Genomic DNA, 24,240 nt, shown 5'->3' with positions numbered 1-24,240 from the left:
TTTATTTTTAAATCTTAGCTATTTAGTTTTAAAACTGCCGTACATGGTTGCAATTTACAACCGTGTTTATGAAATTGTATAAGAATAAAGAGATAAGTGATTACGGTACGTATGTTTTGTGATGAAATGCAAATGCCTAGATTTTCTAATGGAAAGCGCTCGAGCGGTTACTGTTGCTAGGGTGACCACCTCGTGCGAACGCGAGAAGCTGTTTGGCGGCAAATGATACTCATTCTGTAATCTAACTTTTCATTTTATTTCGTTATACTTTAACCTATTTTCTATAGTGTTTAGTAGCCTGTGTTATACTGCAAGCTGCCGATGGAAACACACTAAAACAGCGCAACTCAAGTGTTGTTAGCTACATTTAATCACTACCAGATTCTACTATGGTGATGACGCACTGACTCCTCACCTTATGTGATCTTAGTTTTGTGCATGACTCACTGAAGTATCTGTAGCAACAAGTTTTTATTTTCGTTTAACCCTCTAGGGGTATATTGGCTAAATGTAGGAGGCTATGTGTTGCTTTTGCAATCAATCAAAAGTGCCCTGTATGATTTTAATAAGCATATAAGTAAGCACATGCTTATATCAGTAAGGCTTATTGATAATTTCTGCAATATTGCTTCTTGTTTTTATTTATGTTACGAATATTAAGAACTAGGAAATTGTTATACTTATAAAATCATGAAGAAATGTTCAATATTAAAATAATTTTACGCTAAAATGACATCCCTTTGTACACAGAGGAAAATGGTGTAGATACAATTTTCACTCTGAAAATTGCTAAATTTCACAAACAATTAGGCCTACAAAAAAAAACAGCAAGTAACACGTTGAATTGAACATAAAATTCTGATGTAGAAAAATAATGTTCTCTTGTTAAACGAACCCCCATACTATTCTTTATTCACAACTTCTAGGAAAATTAAGGGAGGAAAATAAGAGGAAACTACCTTTTAAAATTCACCTGTAACTCCCTCGATGTTTATCAGTATAGTTTGTTTTTGGAAATCTGCCCATCAAGTGAATTCTCGTGAAATATTAGGTTATACATGTAAATAATAACAGTACTGTTTTCTAACGTTGTCGACATTCTTGAAGATATTTTCAATATTTTCAAAAGTGTCCTAAAGCATTTTGTTCTCATAACATGTTCTTCTTCTGCGTTGTGACTTAATTTTAGGTTTCAAATGAAATCATGTATTACATCTCATCAAAACTTGCTAATTGAGAGCTTTTTATGAGGGTATACATCATACTTAAATAAACGTATGCCCAAAAGGCACTATTCCTAATGCTTGCAGCATCCATCATGGAGATATCTGAAGGATTATGGACTGAACCCAACTCAAACTCTGAGGGTTTCATGTGCACAGGCTCTTTCACAATGAACCATTGACAGCATCAGGTGAGTTAGGTGTGCACGTTCTGACAAATGGCTCAACTGAACTTCATCGTAAACGGACACCTTTGGCGGCGACGGTAACCTTTCTGTCCATAAATGGTTATCTAGTGCATGAGAAAGTTGTTTCAAGTTGTTTCAGTGAAAAGAGCACATCTTAAACCTGCGGTCTTTCTAACTGCCATGCAAATGAACCCCCTCTGGGAAATGTGCAAGACAAACAAAAATACAGAGTAGGAGTGCAAAGGAAGCCTTTGTTTGGAGCAAGACATTCCACGCGTTTCCCAATTCTTATCTGAGCAGCTGTCACTAGTCTGGACATAAAATTGAAACCCATATTAAACTGTTGTAGATATCCAGGGATGATATTGTGCAGCATTTGGTAAGATCACTGCTAAAATCATGTTCTTAATATACATTTTTTAAAAGTAAAAGTACCCTTAAAACAAGATCAATTTACAGCATAACTTTATTTTAGCTTGTTGCATTGACGTTTCTTTTATTTGATTATTTTCTAAACACAATTATTATTATTTTTTTTGCCATGCATGTAAAAAAGATAGCAGCATTATCAAGTGTTTCTGAAGAAGTCTGTAATAGCATGTAAAATGATGGCGTGTTATACGGTCTTTCTCTCGCTCACTCGCCCTCTTCATTTTCTATCATCAGTAAAGTTTGTATTAAGTATGTGTGTGTGTGTGGTTTGTATTGGTGTGTCTGTTTAACTGTGCAAACACTGTGGCATGCTGCGTGCTTGCAGACGTATCATCAGCACATTGACGCAGGCACAGAATCTCACAAGCTCGAATGCACAGAAATATACTTACGCCTTGAATACAGTGAAATGTCTCTACCGTAACATCTGCACACGAAGAAGATGTTAAAAAGAGAAGAAGGGATGTATTTCTATACATATGCATCTTATTAGTATCAGATTTAGGTCTCTTGTTTTGGTCTTTTTGCCTCTGAATTATTGGGTGAATCTTGTGAAATCATGTCCAGGTCATATATCAAAAATATTATATATATATATATATATATATATATATATATATATATATATATATATATATATACACACACACACACACACACACACACACTAAAATACATAATATAAAAATATAATACAAAAATAAATAATAAATGAAAAAAATATTACATATATATATATATTAGAACTAAAACTGTTTCAAATTATTTTTAAAAAATAAAAGTAAATTACATTACTATAGTATGTATTTATTGTGCATTTTGTGCACTTACAATAATGGACTGAAATTGAATAAAAGGCATAAAACAAGTAGGCAATCTTGTCATATTTGCCTCTGATGATCATATGTATGATTTCTAATAACTGTTGTCATTTAAGATTAAAAAGCGGATGTCAGACATTCAATCAAGCAATTCCTCTGGTCTCTTTCCTCCTCTGAGTGGGGGTTAGTGGTCCACAACAACCGACAGGCATGCCAAACGCCTTCAGGCTGGGAATGGGGCTCTGAGACAATGTTTACACACCTTAATAAGCCTTGTGTATAAAAGTGCGGCGGGAGTCAATGAAGCAGGCATTCCTTCACTCATACATGAAGTCTTGCGCACACCCACATCAGGTGCACTCACTCACACTCTCACACACACACACACACACTCACACACACACTCTTGTCACTGGCAGTACTTGTCACTGAGGTTAGTAATGTGGTACTCCACAACTCCAGCCAGTCGTGTTCCCTGTTGAGTCTGTAGGAGGCCTAGAATTAGTCCCACATTTGAGAAACAAGCGGAAACCAAAGGAAACAAGGAAAGGCCTTCCAGCTCGCACCTGCAACTCTGTCTTCACCTGGACAGGTAAGTCAGCACTGATACCTCCTCTGATGCTATTACAGATTACATGTATTTTATGTGTACTTAAGATGGAAAAGCAAACTGACCAGTTAACAGTTTGGACACATTTGAACTGAATATTACCTTTGTGGGTGAATGTTTGAGGACTTGGTGGTTACACATATATTGTGCCTATCAGTAACATTTGAATGTAAAAATGAAAACTGCATGTGTTGGAGCAGAAAAGCATCATCGCACTAGTTCCTCTTTCACGACAGTGTTAAAAATCATCAGGATGCACTTCTTGAAGTTGGTAGATGAACATACATTTCAGGTTGTTTTCATTTGCGTGATATTTTTTGGTCACTGCATCATTCCCATATTTCTATTTGTGTTGATTCATAGTTTTCATGACTTATCTATTCTTGAAAGATGAAGAAAACAGTCATAATAGAGTTGAACAGTGCCACCTTTTTCAGCGGATGTATTCACATTTCCCATAGGGATTTAAAAAAAAAATCCCAGTTAAACCAAGTCAATCAGCTACGAGGAGAAACACGACACTACAAACTTTGATCTGAAGCAAAAAAAAGTGTAGAAAATTAGGACAAAAAGACAAAGATAAAAGACTTTATGGCTTTAGTGGGGGACAGAATTACCATCCCATGAGGCATTGCAAACAGCATTAAAAATGATTGCAATTAAACAAATGTTGATGGTTTATTGCAAAATATGCATTACTTTTTGTGCGAGTAACAACCTCATAGCTCACGGTGGGTCAGTCTTTAAAGGTTTATAAGTTATCGTTCAAAATCAATGTCACTATGGAGAAGTTTTTACTTCCGGAACCTCGACTGGTTGCACTCTAAAGAATGAGGAGGACATGTGTCCGAACATTCGTGCAGTTTTTGTGCAGCAGAACACTTAAACGCTTTAGTAAATGTGTTTATTTTAAGTTCTCTATCACCCAAGAACACTATCATCCTTATCACCAGCTCGTATCGTATAGCCTTTTATTGATAGAGGCCGATGTGAATTCAGATGGTTCTGAAGCACCTGTCGTCGAGCTGACACAGTTCACCTGTCGTTCACATGTGATGTTTCTTCATTTAGAAAGATAATCGTGATCACGCCTCCTAAAATTAAAGGTTTTCAAATGTCTTTTGGCTGTCCTCCAGAACACCACCAGCAAACCACAAATGACTGTTTTTTTCCCCTTAAGGGAAAAGTGCAAGTGTCTTGTTTTCTGGCTGTGGTCCAAATCCTCCAGAAGAAGAAAAGAGCTCAATTCCCAAAGGCAAATGTAAAGTTTCAATTGATTTATATTGAAGCTAAGCACGATATTGTGACTGAGCTCTCAAGTGTTACATTGTTCTGAGTGACTAGGACTAAGCTGATTATGGAGTTGTATCAAGTTGGCTTACAGCAAATGTAAATTTTTGGAAAGGAAAAGTCCAAAAATCTCATGTTGTCCCAAACTTGCATGATTTTTTTTTTTTTTTTTTGGAGCATTATTCACTCCTAATGGGATAGTTCACCCAAAAAATGAGAATTCTGTCATTATTACTCACCCTCATGTCGTTACAAACCCGTAAGACTTTCGTTCATCTTCGGAACACAAATGAAGATCTTTTTGATGAAATCTGAGAGATTTCTGTCCCTCCATCGACAGCTACACAACTACCACTTCGACGCTTCAAAAAGTTCAGTAAGAGTTCGTAAAACTAATATGAATTGAGTGGTTTAGTCCAAATTTCTGAAGAGACTCGATCACATTATATGATGAACAGATTTAATTTAGGCTTTTATTCACATTTAAACATTGATCAACTCACTTATCAGTTGTGGAAGCTCAAGCATGTTCGCTTGATGCGTGTGAACCAATGAGGTTCATTCTCGTGTTACGCATCACGTTTGAGCTTCAGCAAGAACCAATGAGGTTCATTCTCGTGTTACGCATCACGTTTGAGCTTCAGCAAGAACCAATGAGGTTCATTCTCGTGTTACGCATCACGTTTGAGCTTCAGCAAGAACCAATGAGGTTCATTCTCGTGTTACGCATCACGTTTGAGCTTCAGCGAGAACCAATGAGGTTCATTCTCGTGTTACGCATCACGTTTGAGCTTCAGCGAGAACCAATGAGGTTCATTCTCGTGTGACGCATCACGTTTGAGCTTCAGCAAGAACCAATGAGGTTCATTCTCGTGTTACGCATCACGTTTGAGCTTCTTCAAGAGGTTTGTTCTCACGCGTCAAGCAGATTCGGTTGAGCTTCTGTTTATGTTCGCTGATCAATGTTTATACAGTATGTGAGTAAAAGCCTAAATTCAATCTGTTCATCATATAAAGTGATCGAGTCTCTTCAGAAAATTTGGACTAAACCGACAATTCATATGGATTAGTTTCACGTTCTCTTTATGAACTCTTTGAAGCGGTAAAGTGGTAGTTTTATTTTGAAGAGTTTATAAGTAAAACATAGTGAATTGTTACGACTTTTACTATCTCTAGATCAGGGGTGCCCAATCCTGCTCCTGCCGATCGACTGTCCTGCACAGTTCATCTCCAACCCTAATCAAACACACCTGAAGCAACCAATTAAGGTCTTCGGGATCACTTGAAAATTAAAGGCAGGTGTGTTTGATTAGGGTTGGAGATGAACTGTGCAGGACAGTCGATCGGCAGGAGCAGGATTGGGCACCCCTGCTCTAGATGGTCAAGTTTGATCGTCTTCTCGACGCTCCGCTAGAACCCAGCGAGGATCTCCGGCTCGGCCGATGCAAGGACATCACTAAACCACCCAATCGGTAGAAGACGGGCGGTGTGTACAAAGGGCCGGGACTTAATCAACGCGAACTTATGACCCACGCTTACTGGGAATTGGTTTCGATCCCCAGTCCCGATGCCAATCACCCTTATATTTTATGGACAACAGTTGCTCATGGGTTCATATGGGTTAGGAACGAATTCCAAATATTTATTTTTGAGTGAATGATATTTCTTTACAACTGAGATATTTGATTTCAGTCTTTCGGTCCGCCGCACATGATGAGATTGATGATCAGATAACCTAATAATCTGAGTAAACCTGGCACAGGGACATCACACCTGCACCAGAAGAATTAATGTGATCTTGAGTCATGAAGAATTCCCCTCTATGATTTCACTTGGGCTTGTATCAGAGATACTTATCAAAGGCGGCTGTCAGCGGTTGAGTGACTTAATATGGCCATTTGCATATAAACATGCCATGCCAGTTTTTGTTCAAACAGCTGGGGAGGATTGTGTTTGCAAAGAAATTATGGTGAAATTCTAAGTTTTTACAGTCTGAAAAGATGGATAAAGGCTGTCATCCATAACATAACCATGTCACTGAGAAATGCAACAAATTTGCATTTTAACTTCAAATCAGTGAAAGACGAGCTATATAGCTCCTTGATCTTTAAACCCATCATTTCCTTACTATTTAGGGCTAGTCATTTCGGTCATTTGTGAAAATGTTTGTTCCAATTCAATAAAAAAATTACAATTCATATTTAGGCTTGTAATTAATCCCCCCAAAACTATTTGAATACTCAAGACATACTTGAAAATGTCTGAATGGCATTTTTAGATAACAAAATATGATCATATTTGATGCAATAAGGTTTTGAAATTTTGTTATCAAATGATATTCCGACAATTTTAAGTGTGTCCAAATACTTTACGTGGATGAGCATTTGTAGGTAAGCGTTATGACCTTGAAGAGTGTTTTTGGAGATTCTGTTGCTGGTTTTTAAGAATCAGCCAGTCGTTGTACGACACATCACTGGAGCTCAGTCATATGCTGGGGAGCCGCCGCACTAATTGCTTGTAATGATTACCAAATCTTTTATGTCCTTATGATGTGAACAAGCTTAATATTGTGCAGCTGTTGCTGAAACCCTGCAGTCGACGGAGCATTTCCTCCAGTAAGAGACGTTTACTATGAGCACGGCATGAACACAACCTAATAGACTCATTGAGCGGTGAGACTCGTTATTAATAGGTAATGTTTTGCTATTGAACTGTGCTCTGCTGGTTGCTATGCTGGTTGCTATGCCGGGACAGAACAGGAATCATTAAAAATCTGGGGGAAAAAAACAAATACTACTTTAACTTAATTTTCTGATAACAAACACACACACACACACACACACACACATATGTATGTACTGTATGTGTGTGTGTGTGTGTGTTTAAACTAGAAACATTTTTCAACATACAAAAAATAAGAAATAAGAAACTAGTAATTAACATTAAAATAATGCAACTTTTTTTTTTACTTTTACATTTATTTTCTGTATGCTTTTGAAAGTACTGTATAATGCATAAATGAATGACTATTTTTACAACAACAAAAAAAATACTGAAATACAATGATTATGGAAATGGTAAAATTGGGGGCAGGAAATGTACTTTTTGCTACCTTTAATGATTATGATTTATTTCCATTCCTGTATGTTTTTAAAGAAGTGCACCATGCATAAATGTATCAATAAAGCACCAGTATAGTAATGAAACTGCTGGGAAGGGCCAGTCTTGTGTGAGATGCCAGGGTTTGAGGGGTCCAACCCCCCTAAAGGAGGCTTGATAGGTTGTGTACTATGGGACGTGCATTTAATGCATGGACGAAAACCATTGTGTGTTTAAAATGCATATACCCAGTTCAGTTGAATGATAACAGTTGCCCTCTTTAATGCTGTTAAACTGAATGTACGAAGCAAATTATTTGTTAAAAATATCCACAACTTAACAACAAACACTGAAATAGAGCACGCAGTTTATCTATCAATCAACTTGCCGTGAAAGTTGTATATACATATATATATATATATATATATATAGGGTGAATCCAGGTTGATTGGGACACTTTTTGCCATTGAGATGACTGGAAAAAAGCGTCCCACTGAATTCGCCCTATATATATATATATATTTATATACTGATAACAATGTAAATGTGTACCTTGAAATGCAATGTAAGTCGCTTTGGATAAAAGCGTCTGCCAAATGCATAAATGTAAATGTAATATATATATACACCCCCCTTCCACCCCCCACCCCCAACTGTCTGACCCCCCTAAAGGCCATTGTGTAATTCGCACTCTTCCCGATAAACAGTCGTTATTTAGCACTGAATGATGCTGACCTGGCAAATGGAGCGGCTCTTAACCCTTCCAAAATGAATTTTCGAGTCTTTAACCAAACTCATTTAAGGATCAGTCACAGGCCTAATCCCGCGCCTGGGGAGCGTGTTTGCATCTCCTCACCGCTGCTTTTTCTCTGCTGGCCAGAGTCAATATGGCTAAATGTGCCTGTCTAATGGGCTTATCGCAAGCTGTTGCGAGCAAGAGTGGACACTAGGTTACAGACTTGAAACTAAGCCGGCCGAAAAATCGCGCTCCATCGTTTTCCTCGGAGAAGAGAGGGAGGGGGATGTGAAAGCAGCAGGAGTCTGGAGATGAGAACAGGGATTCCAGGAAGGATAACTTCATTTCCTTTAGAGTTTACTCCAGGACAGCTTCAAAGACGCGGTGCGGGGCCTCCGTTTGTGTTTGCATACGGAGATGTGAAAGAGCGAGAGACAAATGGTTTGACCTCTGACCCTCTGCCATTCCATCGCTGCGTCCAACGTGACACAGTTTTGACACGTTTTACTACTTGAAATCTTGACGAATGAAACACCCTCAAATACAGTGCTATGCATAAGTTTAGACACCCATGCTAAAGTTGACTAAAATGAGGAATAAAAAATCATCTTTTGGAAATTGAACTTAATGCCTTAATTAAAAAAATTAGGAAAAATCCAACCTTTAAGGACACCAATTTTCTTTGTGAATGAATAATGTATCATAAATAAATAAATGTTCTTCCTTAAAATACAAGGGTGCATAAGCCTGGACACCCCTATGTTAAATTCCCATAGAGGCAGGCAGATTTTTATTTTTAAAGGCCAGTTACTTCATGGATCCGGGATACTATGCATCCTGATAAAGTTCCCTTGGCCTTTGGAATTAAAATAGCCCCACATCATCACATAGCATTCACCATACCTAGAGATTGGCATGGAGTACTTTCCATGAGATCATCTCTCAATGCAAATCAAACCAGCTATTAGGCTAACTGAAATAAAACCATGCCAATCTCTAGGTATTGGCCAAGGGAACTTTATCAGGATGCATAGTATCCCGGATCCATGAAGTAACTGGCCTTTAAAAATAAAAATCTGCCTGCCTCTATGGGAATTTAACATAGGGGTGTCCAGACTTATGCACCCTGTATTGTAAGGAAGAACATTTATTTATTTACGATACATGATTCATTCACAAAGAAAATTGGTGTCCTTAAAGGTTGGATTTTTCCTCATTTTTTTAATTAAGGCATTAAGTTCAATTTCCAAAAGATGATTTTTTATTCCTCTTTTTAGTCAACTTTAGCATGGGTGTCTAAACTTATGCATAGCACTGTAAATATCTGAATAGTAAATAAATAAATAAATTGTTGGAATAAAGATCTGATAATAATATTTAAGATGAGAACTGACCTGAGCTGGATGATGGCATCACAGCTTTCTCCAGAGATGCTTTATGAACTCATTTCATAATTGATGAACTTTACACAGTTACTGAACTGAACTGAGTCAACACTGAACTGACTTCAGCTGAACAATGACACTATTGTCTTTTGAGAGCCGCTTTACAGCAGAACTGAACTCTGTTTGCATTTCATTTTTTTTATTAAGTTATTATAGCGAATTTTACTTTTAAAATGAGTCAAAAGTCACCTGAGAGGCACAATAAAAGGTTAAAGCCACTTTAATCCCTCCTTTAAAACTGATTGTTTTCATTTTATACCTCATTTCCTCTGCTATTGCTGGGCGTGGAGCAATCTCACGATTTTATGAATGACGGCAATGGTGTGTCCAAACAAACGGAGGCTGTCCGAGAACATGTGGCAGATGGGGAATGTCCTGTAGACATACGCTCTAATGACAACTGATTACCTACAAATGCCTCTTATTCCCCATCTGTGCAGTGAACTTTTAATCAAACGATTACGGGTGAATATTTACTTATGGCTGCCCAACAAATACCCTCACAGGATCTATGTATGAAGCATTTATGGCAATCAATAAAACATATATAGTCCAAAACAGTGCAAAGAAGGAAAATGGCAATGCCGGATGATACAGAAATCAGAAATGTGGCTGCTGGAAGATTTTTTTATGAGGTGAAGATGGGAAACGGTGCAGAGCATGTTGCAGACTGGATCTGAATTTGCATTGTCTACATTAAAGAGAAAATTATGTTTTTACTCACCATCACGCCGTTCCAAACCTGTGTGACTCTCTGTGTTCTTCTGCAAAACACAAAAGAAGAATGTTTGATTTGGAAATGATGAGAAAATCTTCATTTACTTTATTTCAATAGTCCACTTTAGACATTCGTAACTTTGCAACTACATGTCAACTAACTCTCATTAGAGTATTAGTAGACTGTTAGGTTAGGGTTCAGGTTAGTAGAATAAGTTGACATGTACTTGCAAAGTTATTTATAGTCAGTAGAAAGTCTGTTGGAGGAGCATCACAAATAAAGTGTTGGCAGATATTAAGCAGTCTACTAATACTCTAATGACTGCTAGTTAACATGTAGTGCCAAAGTTACTTACAGTTAGTAGAATGTCTAAAGTGGACCATCGAAATAAAGTGTTGCCAAATCTCCTTAATGCATTCTTTAAGATACTTGTGAACCGTCTGTTTCTTTACAAATGCAACTGTGACACTCAAACATTTAGCGAGTCCAAATTACTGTTGTACTCACTTGACCCGTGTCGGCACATTAAATCACACTTTGTTGGTTCCTAGCTCCTCATTGGCCGCCTGCAATGTTCTTCGTGTAATCTGGAGGCCCTGACAAGACTTTAATGATTTATGATGTTCCTTGTTTCTGTCACGGGGAATATTGCATTCCTTGGAGTGTAGTTTCATAGACGCCCCAGGTCAGATTTTACTGTTACACGGCCTTTATTCACAGAACAACTTATATTTTAGGAAAGGTCAGTGTACAAGGATCCACAACACATCTGTAAAGAACCACTCATATATTCTCTTTAAAAAATAAAAAAATGTAGTTTATATCAGTGTTATTTATTAATATTTTAATTATTTTATTTTTTAATAATTTTGTTTTTATTTTCAGGTTTCAGTTTAAGTTTTAGTCATTATGTTGTTGCATTTGCCATTTTTATTAGTTTTCTATTTAGCTTAAATTTTTTTTAATTATTTTATACTTAAACTTATATCAGTTAGTCACCTAAGTTCTTTACGTTTAAGTTTTTCATTTATTAATTTAATTTAATTTAATTTAATTTAATTTAATTTTTGGCTTTATTTCAATTACCGAAATGATTTTCAATAGTTTTCCTCAACCAGTCAACACTGGTTATATATAAATATAAACCAGTTTATTAACAGTCACACATTTTGATGAGACTCGTCCTCGACTCGACCAGCAGTTTAAAAAGACGGTTCTCGAAGGCTATAATTTTATTTTTTATTATCAGTGCTTCCAAAGCATTAATTATCTTCCAGTGAACTTGTACTCTGAGCCGGCACTTTCCTTCAAGCAATCTTCCCACCTTTGTATCTTTACCTCCCGGCTACTGGAGATAGATATCAGCCCCAACCCCGCCTTTTCTGTCATCCTGACATCTTTTCCTCCTTGCAATTTGATTAAAAACTCATGCTGACACAGGAGACAGGAGAGCGGGGACGGCACCTTGAAAGCAGTCCTCCAAACCGCTGCTTTGCTTCAGTGTCACCCGTCATTCTGCACAAGTGACCCATGAGTAAGTGACTCAGTCAAATCCAGTTTGCTTCCCCCATGCTGCACTGACTTTCTTCATTCATTTGTCCTGAAACACTTAAAAACAGAAACAGCATCATCCTAGGCTCAGTGTTTGCTTTGGATAGGATGAGTTGGTAGGCTATGGAACGCCAAAGCGCTCAAGAACCAGCAGTTTGCTGAGCGTTCTGGTGATACTGGATAATACTGAGGGGTCTGGTTTAATTTAAAGTCTCTTCTCCTTACCTTCTGCAGGAGACAATGGCCAGTCCAGTCCGAATCCAGACAGACAGCGCTGTCCTTCAGCCGCCACGCTCCACAGGCTTCATCGAGAGCTCGCTGGCCCTTCTCAAGCGAGAAGATGGCGTAGTGCAAACCTCAGAGATGGTCGACCACAAACCCCGTCTCGACGGCTCGGACCGAGGCCATCCGGGTCTCTATCTGTCCTGCTTCGACATGCTGTTCACCGAGGACACAGCCTGGCTGGTGAGGCTGCCGGATTCCTCCACGCCTGAGGCCGGGTCCAGACTGGAGTCGTGTCAGGAGCCGGAGCAGTGTCCCGTGATCGACAGCCCCGGCCTGGGAAGCTCCCCGCTGTCTCCCACCCTGGAGGAACAGGTGGAGGAGAGGTCTCTAGAACAGGTGCAGAGTCTGGTAGTGGGAGAAGTTCTGAAGGACATCGAAACAGCGTGTAAACTCCTCAACATCACACCAGGTGAGATAATACAGACATTTATGTTGGTTAATGAAGCTGTGGAACCATTCCAATAAATAAAAAAATTAAGAAATTATGTTTACTTTTATATTATAAGAAAAAAATTTTCCAATATTAAAAATAATATTTGTATTAATTAAATATATAAGTAATTAAATTAATTAATTATTAAAAATTAATAATGATGAATTAAATATTTACATTATAAATTATTATTTAATATTCACATAATATTAATATGTTCTATATATATATATATGCATATAATAATTAATATATTTATGTTTAAATTATATACATAATTTAAATGTTAAAATATTCATTCTTATATTAATTCAATAAATGCATTTTTTAAACACATATACAATTTTGTTTAAATATAAAAATACTTTTCTTTTTTATATATATTTAATTAAATATTGATTAAAATGGATTTTTTGAAATATTTCAATTATCAATTATAACTCTTATATTCATTAAAGAAGATATATATATATATATATATATATATATATATATATATAATTAAAAGAAAATAGAAATTGTGTTTAAATCAAATTAAAATGTTATTTAAAAATAAATGTTAAATTAAAAATAAACAATAAAGAAATGTGTATTTTTGAAAGAAAATATCTATACTATTTAAATGTTCAAACACTGAAATTTCATTAATTAAACATTAAAGATAAATAAATATATAAAATGTATATATTTATCTTTTTGGTGCAAAATTGTATAAATGTCTTGCATTCCAAACTTTCACACTAATGTGTTTAATGTTAATGTTAAATAAAGATGTTTCGGCGAGAGTGGCATGCGGACAGTCACACATTTACACTGGTATAGTTCATTCATTAAGATTAAATTAAGATTAGATTCAGGTTGTGAGAAAAAAACAGGGAGGATCATATGATCTGACATACAAGTATACTGTGAATTCACAGATTATGATTCAGATTATTACGCCAAGCGATCCCAATCATAATATATAACAGAAACAAATTAAGATCTAATATTTATGCCAAAATATTTAGACAAGATCATACAGTAATCCCCCAAATTCAGATTAAGATTTGTCGAACAGAGCAGCTATATTAGTCATATAAATAACAAAGATATGGTAAAGGTCATATATTTATTTATACATAGAGTTATATAGTTATTAATATATTAATAACAGGTCAAATATATGAATCATATAGCTCAATCAAAGTCAAATAGCCAAATTTAGCAAACAACCTATGTTAATAGCACTATGTTTAATGCAGCTTATGACACATCTTATTCACAGGCGCGGCATTAAAACATAACATGCTGAAATGATCGTGACACTTATTCAAATGAACAGCTCACCATCAATCACGTATGGTCAACGTGAGTGACAGGCAGCTCTGGGTTATGATTGAGCCGTGCAAACAGTCATTATGAAACTGTTAGAAAAGGCCTTTGACTGAGCCGGCCCTGAAGGCAGCTGAAAGTATCTCCACCAGGATCTGCTAATCCTCCGGGGTTTCACTAATGTACTGAGAGCTTTGTTGCACTAACTTTCCTTAAGGACGTTCAAACCCCTCCCGTATAACGATGCTGAGAAAGCAAACATTCAAACGTGTCTCGCAGATATTGTTTTTAAATATCCACACATCGTAAAAATAACTTAGAATTGGCTTTAATTGCATGTGACATGTCACACTGCGATTGATTTATTGATTTGCCCTTTTTTTTATGTACGCACTCACATCATTTGCGGTATCATGCTCGATTTTGCGTCTTTATAAAGTCACGCCACCTTGCGTAAACACCCATCCCCACTGTTTGCTCTTCTCAATGTCGCTTTCCTTCACTAACTCTCTATAAGACCTTCCAAAAACATTTTGGAGTCTGTCCAAAAAGCTCTGAGTCCCAACAGTGTGCTTTGTCAGAGGTGGTTGGACCGATCAGGATGAGTGACTTCTAATCTGATCTGATCTGATCTTTCAGACCCGATGGAGTGGAATTGTGGGAACGTTCAGAAGTGGCTGTTATGGACGGAGCATCTCTACAGGCTTCCGCAGGTGGGAAAGGCCTTCCAAGACCTGGATGGGAAAGATTTATGTTCCATGAGCGAGGAAGACTTCCGACAGCGTTCGCCACAGTGCAGTGAAACATTACACGCACATCTGGATATATGGAAATCAGGTGAAACATTCGGATCAGTATGCGTGTACTAAGTCAACGCTGGACTTGCACTGAGCGCTGCATGCAAAGAACTGTTTGAATTCAGGGTTGTGCAAAATATCAAATATGAAAATAAAAATCGTGATTGGTCAGTGTGAATCTGAATTAAATTGTCCCGGCATGAAAGTTGAATGTCGGGAAGTAAACATTGAAATACAATATAGTGACAGTGTTGGGTTACACTTTATTCGGTAACATGTTACAGTGTCATTATTACACATGTTACATGTAGTTACTGTAGTAATAACTATAAATGCTGCATAATTACATGCAATTAACCCTAAACCAAACACTCATCCTAACCCTAACCCTATAGTAAGTACATGCATGTAGTTAATTAGTATTACTCAGTTACACTTTATTTTAAGGTGTCATTGTTACAGTGTAATTATATATTTAAGTACTGAGTAATATTAAGCAACTACATGTACTTACTATAGGGTTAGGATTAGAATTTGGATGAGGGTTAGTTGCATGTAATTATGCAGAATTTACTATTATTACTATGGTAAGTGCATGTAACATTATGTAACAAGGACAATGTAAAGTGTTACCAAATAAAGTGTAACTTAAGTACTGAGTAATATTAATTAACAGCATGTACTTACTATAGGGTTAGGGTAGGATTTGGGTTTGGTTGAGGGTTAGTTGCATGTAATTACGCATAATTTACTGTTATTACTATGGTAACGTAACATTTGACACTGTAAAATAAAGTGTTACACAGTGTTGTTATTGTTAACTAAAACTGTTACATTTGTAAGTTAATTAAAATAAAGCTGGGTTACACTTTATTTTAAAGTGACGTATTACATTGTACTTACTCAAATACTTGTACATTGTTACATTGTAGTTACATTGTAGTTACATTGTACTCAAGTACTGAGTAATATAACTACATGTACTTACTATAGAGTTAGTAGGATTTGGTTTAAGGGTTAGTTAGTTGTAATTATGCATAATTTACTGTTATTACTAGAGTAAGTACGTGTAGTAACGTGTAACTTCGTCACCTTAAAATAAAGTGTTACCTAAAAATAATATAATTTTATAAAAAAAATTAAACTTAAACTAAAATGAAAAAATAAAAGTTAATTCAAGATATTAATTTTGAAGGATAATACCCATTTATTCGCTTATACGTAGAATGCATTTTAAGACCCATTTCCTTAAGTTAAGAAATACTGTCAAAGCAATTAACATAGTTTATTAATGTAACATGTTTACAGGTAATCAGTAAAAACCACTTGTAACAGCTGTATGATTTTATTTCCATTCCCTTTTAATTCCACTCGCTTATATTCACCATTTTGCATCCTGTTTTTTAAATTCAGAAATTGTACTATCATCTTGGACGCTTGCATGTGTGTATTTATGCTGTATTTCTCATTTCTTTGTGCATTCAGCTGCCTGGATGAAGGAAAAATGTTCAGGTGGAGAGACCAGGATGAGAGGTACGTCACACACTCATCAGTCAGAAACATTACTGTAAACTACACAGACGATGCTAAAATACAGAAAAATACCATGGCATTACCTTACAAATCTACCATGGGCTGACCAGAAAAGAACAGCAAAGAGTTGTCATTGTCATGTAATGATTAACCAGTCCAGATCAGATCGATTAATGCCAATAAACAAAAGAGGTATTCGTGAGACATTTTCAATACAGAATTTCCATTGAAATTTATTCAAATATTGATGCTTACAATATTCATATAACATGTTATTTCCATGGCAGTGTTGTTATTGTTAACTAAAACTTTCCAAAAACGGAGAAGTTTTTCCTTTGTGTTTTTCGCGTATAGACGACAATGTTGTCAAACGTTATTCACACGGATCCACGAAAGCGTCTAAAAACGCTGTATTCTGCTGCCAGGCCAGTAGATGGCGATCACTTTGTAAAGAAACACTATGCGCCTATAGACTGAACACGTAATACGCATGTGCATGATGTCACGCTTTTCACAAATTCACGTTTTTGTAGTTTACACAGAGACGATAACGGTATCGTTTTTAAAAAAACTCGCACTTTGAAACCCGTTTTCAAAAGCTTGCGTTTTCAAACCCCGAAAACACTGTTGTCGTGTAAAGCTAAAACAGAATCAAATGTAAATATTAGATGAAAATCTTAAACGTGAGGGAATATGGGAAAAGTTACCTTGGCAACTAACCGAAATAAAATAAGTTTAATTTGAAGTGTTAAAGGAGAACTCCGGTCAATTTTAACATTGAGCTCATTTTTTTGTAAATTTGGAGTGCTGTCAATACAGAGAACAACGACAAAAATCGGTGTTGCCTACACAGTGTTATCCTCTTTTTAAAATTTGCATCCTGTTGACTTCAATGGGGCAAGTTTTAAACCTGCGTTTAGCCTCTTAACATCCTTGATGTGTCATTACAAGTGCACAGCCATGTGAGTGAGTTTATTGAACGAACACGGTTAATCTGACTGCAGTAGATGTGAAAGAAATGAATAAAAATGATAATAATTCAGCCAGCGAAAATACCTGTATTTACATCCTGTTTTCGGTCGAAGTCCAAAGTAGTCAATTGTCGAGTTCACGCGCGTGATCATAGGTACTAAACCTATGCGCGTGAACTTGACAATCGATTACTACCTGCCCCATTGAAGTCAACAGGGTGCAAATTTTAAAAAGAGGATAACACAGTGTAGGCAACACCGATTTTTGTCGTTGTTCTCTGTACTGACAGCACTCCAAATTTACAAAAAAATGAGCTCAATGTTAAAATTGACCGGAGTTCTCCTTTAAAATTAATAAAAAATAACTTCATTAAGCAAAACAGAAATAGGAAATTTTTTAAAACAGAAACAAAAAGTAATATCATTTTTATATTTTCAGTTCCGTTTTTAGTTTAAGCTTTAATAATTTGATGTAAATGAAAATATAAAACTAAAAGCTAGTTCAAAATATTAATTAATACAGTAATAGTATATAAATAATCCTGCTCCATGGTCCATGTTAAAATAAAAAAATAATTATTTTTTGTAATTGTAGGATGAACACACATATAATCTGAAGAACAGCAGACCAGAATAGCAGTGATTTCAGACATCAGTTTTTTAGTGCAAATTTATTATTTGCATAAACAGACAAGATTTAATCGGGATCTTTCTTGATTTAAGTTTTTCAAGAATCAGATTCGCTCCAACTGTACCGTAAGCAAACTATGTGAGAAAACAATTGTTCATGTAATCTACCTGAGGGAATAATATGCTCAGAAAACATTTCTGATTATTATTAATGTTTAAAACAGTTTTTTTTTTGTTTTTTTTTTAGGATTCTTTGATGAATATAAAATTCATAAGAGATTTATTTGAAATAGAAAGCTTTTGTAACATTATAAATGTCTTTACTGTCACTTTTGATTAATGTAATGCATCCTTGCTGAATAAAAGTAGGCCATTTCTTTCTTTAATATTTTTCCAAAAAAAATCATCTTACTAACCCCAAACTTTTGAACTGTGAGCCTAGTGTATAATGTTAAAAAAGCTTTCTATTTTAGATAAATGCTGTTATTTTGAACGATGGTTTGTTTGTAATGTGACATTTTTTTATGTATGACATTAAAATGATGCAATTTTTAAGCAATGCAAATGCGTTTATGTCTGATAACCTTTTAAACACACACTTAGCTGCAGACACTGAAATGACGTACACTGTGTGATACAGTACAAATATTCTGAGTGTCCCTCATTTTCCTATAAAGAACCACGATAGTCCCGCATTTTCCTTTACTGAAGTTGGCATCCCTAGGTGTTATTCGCCCATCAGTTCCCTCGGGTTAAGCTTAGGTTTAGGTGATAGGATTAGGACTACATTTTCAAACAGAAATGTCTTACTGTGAAAAGCACTGACCGTGTCTGTGTGTGTTGTCTGGCAGAAGGTGAAGAGCTGTGGTCAGAAGCGGATTCGTCTTGTTCTGGTCAGCCGATCCACCTGTGGCAGTTCCTCAGAGAACTTCTCCTCAAACCTCACAGTTACGGACGCTGCATCCGCTGGCTGAATAAAGACAAAGGTGAGCCGCTCTTCTGCACAATAAAGATACACAATCATGGGCAGTCTTGGATGCTGATGATGGGTCAGAAAAATGGGACTTTTTGGATGCTTAAAACCATGGTACTCCCAGGTATTTCCAAAAATACCATACTACAATCTTAAAAATAAAGGTTCTTTATTGGCATCAAGGAATCTTTTCATTCCACAAAACATTATTTTGTTTAAAGTGCTTCTTTAGACTCTTAAAATGTTCTTCATCCTAAGAAGAAATGGTTATTTGAGGAACCCAATATGATTCATTGCATTACAGCAAAAACACCCTTTATTTCTCATGCTACTGTTGTATAAAGTTACTTACCTAATGCCGTAACGGATCTGTCTTCACAGGGATCTTCAAGATCGAAGACTCTGCTCACGTGGCTCGTCTCTGGGGTTTGAGGAAGAACCGTCCGGCTATGAACTATGACAAACTGAGCCGCTCGATTCGGCAGTACTATAAAAAGGGCATCATCCGCAAGCCAGACGTCTCGCAAAGACTCGTCTATCAGTTTGTCCATCCAGTATAAGAGAGATAGTGAACTCAGAACTATATGAACTGACAAACCCTCCTACACTTGTCTTGCTTTATTTTGGAGATTATTCCTGGGTTTTGCACAACAGCGAAACCAAGAAAAATGTAAGAAAGTTCAATCAATTTTCTAAGTATAAGATATAACTGTGCTTGGAAACGTCCGATATAAACTTGCACTCTTTTAAAAAACACTCGTGTGTCTGTTTAACACTCTTAAACCATTAAAGGGAGAAACTACAGGCAAACTCATAGATAATTCAAACGTTGAATTTGGTTTTCTGAAAGGTTTTGTTTAAATATGCAAATGATGCATAATTAAATATGCACCAATTTGCATACATTTCCAGAACAGAAATCTGTACATTGGACAAAGCCAGGTTCAAAAATCTTGTTTGATTTTTGTTGAACAAGGTTTTACAAATGGGGTTTTTGGGTCTTATTTTACCCCTCTGTAAAAATCTTTAGGGTAAAGTTTGGAGTATGTAAGTGATACTGAAGTAAAGTTTTATATGGAAGCTTTTTTCCACCACTGAATAAAAATAAAAAAGGTAATTGCGAATTTTATTTTTTAAAAGATATATAGCCTACATCTCACAATTCTGATTTCCCACTTTAGTTTAGGGCCCAATTCTCACTATTAACTAGTTACTAGTCACTATTACTAGGATATTGTCTGTTTATTACTATAAAGCACACATTAATGCCTTATTCTGCATGACCTTATTCTACATCCCTTAATCCACCCAATACCTAAACTTAGTAACTACTTTACTGACTATTAATAAGCAGTACTTAGGAGTTTATTGAGGCAAAAGTCATAGTTAATGATTAGTTAATAGTGAGAATTGGACCCTAAACTAAAGTGTGACCCTGACTTCTTTTCTCAGAATACAGTTAAATAAACTCTAAAAAATAAAGGTTCTTTATTGCCATTAATGGTTCCATAAAGAACCTTTGACATCCATGGAACCTTTCCATTGCACAAAAGATTCTTTATATCAAAAAAAGTTTCTTTGGGGTTTTCAAATGTTCTTCAAACCACGTAAATATGGTTATTTTCATAACTGTTCACTGAAAGGTTCTTTGAGGAACCCAGAATGGTTCGTCTATGGCACTGCTGTGAAAACCCTCTTTAGAAACCTTTATTTTTAAGAGTGAAACTCGCAATTCTGACTTTTTCCCTCAGAACTGAGTGATATAAACTTGCAATTGCGAGTTATAAAGCAGGTGATAATCTTTCTCAGTAGCCTACTGAATTAAACCGCTCAATTCTGACTTTATAACACGCTATTGTCAGATCAAGCTACATCTCGCAATATATAGCCTATATTGGGGGGTGGGGGGTCAGAATTATGAGATAAAAGTCGCAATTATCTTTTAAAATGTTTTTATTATTATTATTATTCCGTGGCGTCAACAAGCTTCCATAGATTTCTGACTCAGTGCATAAGAAAAGAAGAAGAAAAACTCACAGCCTTTATGTATAGCCTTATGTATTGTAATGAAAATCTAATATGCTATGGAAACAAAATAGCCCAAAATCTCAAATTTGACCAGTGCATAAAAAACAATGTTTTGCCTATAATGTCTTGCCTCGAACGTGGTTTCAGCTTTGCACTGTTACTTCATGAATAAATGTTGATGTTTAACCGTAGCACTTCGGTTAATATAAAAGAGATTTAGTATATTCTTTAAAGTATGTTACAGGTTCCTCGCCAGGTCTGTCTATCATCTGATCCTCAAACAGCAAGCGTGTAAATGATCGTGTGAATGTGCCAGCGTGTCTCTGAGCAAACCTTCATTTCTCTGCCTATGATTTGCAGTGGAAAGGCCAAGAGTTTGCGTTAATCTCTGCCTGCCACCCAACAAACATCCCCTTTTTTTCTGGTTTGTGATTAATTACACTGCAAACCTTTCAAGTGTGTCCATGTGAACTTTCTCCACTTTCTTCAATAATCGGCCAGCTTTGCACACACCTCCATCATCACGTCACGTCAATACTGATGCAAATGAGGGCTTACCGACGGCCCGTCTGTGTTCTCACACTGCATCTGTCACGTGACATCTGTGTGTCGTAACTGTTAATCGACACATGCTTAAATCAGGAAGCCCGAGTTACGGAGCCCGAGGAGGTTTGGTTTCTATTGTGGCTCTTGTATTTTTGTACATCTCTATTGTGAAGTCTAATCTCGAAGAGTCACTGGACTCAAATGTCAGCATTACGAAATATGATCCGTACTCTTACAGTTATACCAGAGATGAAAGGTAATTTTTTTCATGTACATTCAGTTGTTGTTCTTCATGCATTTTGCCTGAGTTTCTTTATTAAATATTCATTTTGCATTTTGCAGTCTCCTGTATTTCACTTGTTCTTTTACTATGCAATCATAATTGTATCACTATAGGATGTTTAACACTTAACATGTAGCATGGTTTTTTAAATAAAAGGGTATGAGTGAATCTTACAAAAACATGGCCACATTTCACCCCAAACGAAATAATTAAAAGAAATAATCTTGCAAAAAGAAAGAAAGAAAGAAAAAGCCTACTATTTGCAGCTTTCATGACAATTAATATTCCACCCACATTCTCATTACCAAATTGCATCCAGATATTTTACATTTAAGTTTGTTACTTTTTTCTATTGAGATGTAAATTAAATTAAAAAATGTTTTTTATTAGAATATTTTTATTTCATTATTTAATTAGTCTAATAATACTTGTGTTTGTTTTATATTGTATTATAATTTATGTAAAAAAAATAAAAAAAAATTACAGCCTTTATCTATTGATTTTAGGGCGAACCATGACCGATTTTTATAGGGCACTATAAACAGTATAGTAAAGGTCTTCTGCAATGCTGACCTCTAGTGGTGACCCAAAGCTTTGGAATCATTTGCATTTGTCTCAGATTTTTATTGTGAACTTGAATGGAACAGTTACTACACTGACATGAAGAGTAGAACACATCAGTCCAGTCTAAACATACAGTATGTACACACACACACACACACACACACACGTCACCTTCTCCATCCTGCTCTTAAAGACGCAATCCATACCGGCTGAGCCGGAGTGAGCTCCCACACTTAGAACAAAGCTTCAGTGTTGAAAACATGACAAATTAAATTATTATTGTTGCGCTACAGTAAGGAGTTTGCTACTGAATAAGTTATTGTTAAAAGACATTCCCATTTACATAAAGAGACAAAAAGGCAGAAGAAATACTTAAAAGCATTTGAACATACTTTTCAATAGCATGTGCCCAGAGATCAAAGTGAACCACACAGTTCAATGGTCATGAAATCATAACTAATATCCTAAGTCCAAAAAAATTCTGAAGAAAATAAAAATAAATAAAAATGTCATTTCTAAAATCACACTTTACTCAAAAAAAAAAAAAAAAAAGTGTACAAAAATGCACTAGATAAACTAAACTTCTTTTTCTTTTAGAATTTCAGTTCTGATTCATTCTGGATTTATTCCACATAAAGACAAAAACTCCATCAGCAATCCTTTAGAATCAGGATATTTAAAAAAAAAAGTTTCACTTCTCCATAATTCTCCAGTCTTTAAAGTGAAAGCTTACAATTTGTTCACAGGCTCTTTACTTGTTCTTAAAATGGGGAAACCAAAATATAAAAAAGAGAAGAAAAACATGGAAATGTGCATTTAATGTGTTTTGAGGCATAAATTGCACTTAGATGAAAAAAATTGACAAAAATCCTGATGCATCTCGCATTAAAGCCAACATATATTCAAAACAGACTATATTTACTTTAACACATATTTCTAGTGCACAATTTATTCAGAAAAATACATTATAAAATGCTCCACCTCGACATCAACTCTCCTTGACGACTGATGTCACCATCCGTTAAATTTTAAACCCCTCCCCTCCAACCACATGGATCCATTCTGGTATGTAACGCCCACTTTTTCACATCAAATTAGCATAAAATCAAGTCCCGCCCTAAATTTGTTCTCATTGAATATCTTGTTTAACACATAAATATGTCCGATTATGTAAGCGAAATTCATGTTCACTAGGTTCAACAGAACATTCCACTTCAAAATAAAAGTCTAGTACACGTCGCACAGCTGATTCTTGCTATGCTAGGCTTCATGGATGTCAGTACGTTAATAATGTTACAGGAGACCATACGCGAACACATGTCAGCAGCACAATAACTCATACTGAACATGGCTACATAGACGCACAGAATCATTCCCTGCTCTCGCTGGGATTTGATATGGGTTTTCAATGCTGTAGGTTTTTTTTTTTTCGCTACGGTATTAAGAAAATGCTGCGTAAAGCGTCTCAGCAAGTCAATCAGGCAAGGAAATGGTTTCTCTGGAATCTCGCATTCGAGCAGTGTGGGGTAAAGTCTTTAAGGCCTTCTTCACCACACAAGGCAACTAAATGGGCTCAACGTAGTTAGCCGGGTACAAGCCTAGCTGACCGCCGTCCAGCCGGCCTTTGCACCAACCCTGCTCGTCCTCATCTTCTAGCTTGATCAGCTCGTCTCCTGGGAAAACATGTTGATGTACAGTTAATACGAGCTGATAAAATGCAAACATATGCACTATTAAGGATGCAAAATGTCTTACTTTTCACATAATTCA

At 36.0% G+C, this 24,240-nt stretch overlaps 2 protein-coding genes across 10 annotated transcripts in view; one reads left to right on the top strand and one right to left on the bottom strand.

Annotated features, from left to right (window-relative positions):
* Nucleotides 1–2,971: 2,971 nt before the first annotated feature.
* On the top strand, nucleotides 2,972–20,146 carry spdef (SAM pointed domain containing ets transcription factor). The gene is made up of 6 exons (XM_084426554.1): nucleotides 2,972–3,256; nucleotides 12,348–12,807; nucleotides 14,785–14,982; nucleotides 16,428–16,475; nucleotides 18,928–19,062; nucleotides 19,431–20,146. Exons 2-6 carry the CDS (start codon nucleotides 12,354–12,356, stop codon nucleotides 19,607–19,609), a joined length of 1,014 nt encoding a protein of 337 aa, XP_084282680.1. The 5' UTR covers nucleotides 2,972–3,256; nucleotides 12,348–12,353; the 3' UTR covers nucleotides 19,610–20,146.
* Nucleotides 20,147–23,025: 2,879 nt separating this feature from the next.
* Nucleotides 23,026–24,240, bottom strand: part of pacsin1b (protein kinase C and casein kinase substrate in neurons 1b) — a 29,370-nt gene continuing 28,155 nt past the window's right edge. For all 9 annotated transcript variants that reach the window (XM_084426521.1, XM_084426529.1, XM_084426527.1 and 6 more), the window contains one exon: nucleotides 23,026–24,143. In XM_084426521.1, coding sequence (XP_084282647.1) covers nucleotides 24,034–24,143 — 110 coding nt within the window. In that variant the 3' untranslated portion in view covers nucleotides 23,026–24,033. The remainder of the gene's footprint in view (nucleotides 24,144–24,240) is intronic.

Source organism: Rutilus rutilus (genome assembly GCF_951802725.1).
Source record: "Rutilus rutilus genome assembly, chromosome: 12".
Classification (NCBI taxonomy): domain Eukaryota; kingdom Metazoa; phylum Chordata; class Actinopteri; order Cypriniformes; family Leuciscidae; genus Rutilus; species Rutilus rutilus.
The sequence above is the reverse complement of the archived record's forward strand: the minus strand, read 5'-3'. Positions and strand labels throughout refer to the sequence as shown.

What these genes read in the sequence shown, in the direction of transcription:
- spdef (XM_084426554.1), top strand. Translation starts at nt 12,354, where the DNA reads ATGGCCAGTCCAGTCCGAATCCAGACAGACAGCGCTGTCCTTCAGCCG. An exon ending in ACTCCTCAACATCACACCAG is followed by an intron (nt 12,808 to 14,784) that starts GTGAGATAATAC and finishes CTGATCTTTCAG; the next exon opens with ACCCGATGGAGTGGAATTGT. An exon ending in CTGGCTGAATAAAGACAAAG is followed by an intron (nt 19,063 to 19,430) that starts GTGAGCCGCTCT and finishes CTGTCTTCACAG; the next exon opens with GGATCTTCAAGATCGAAGAC.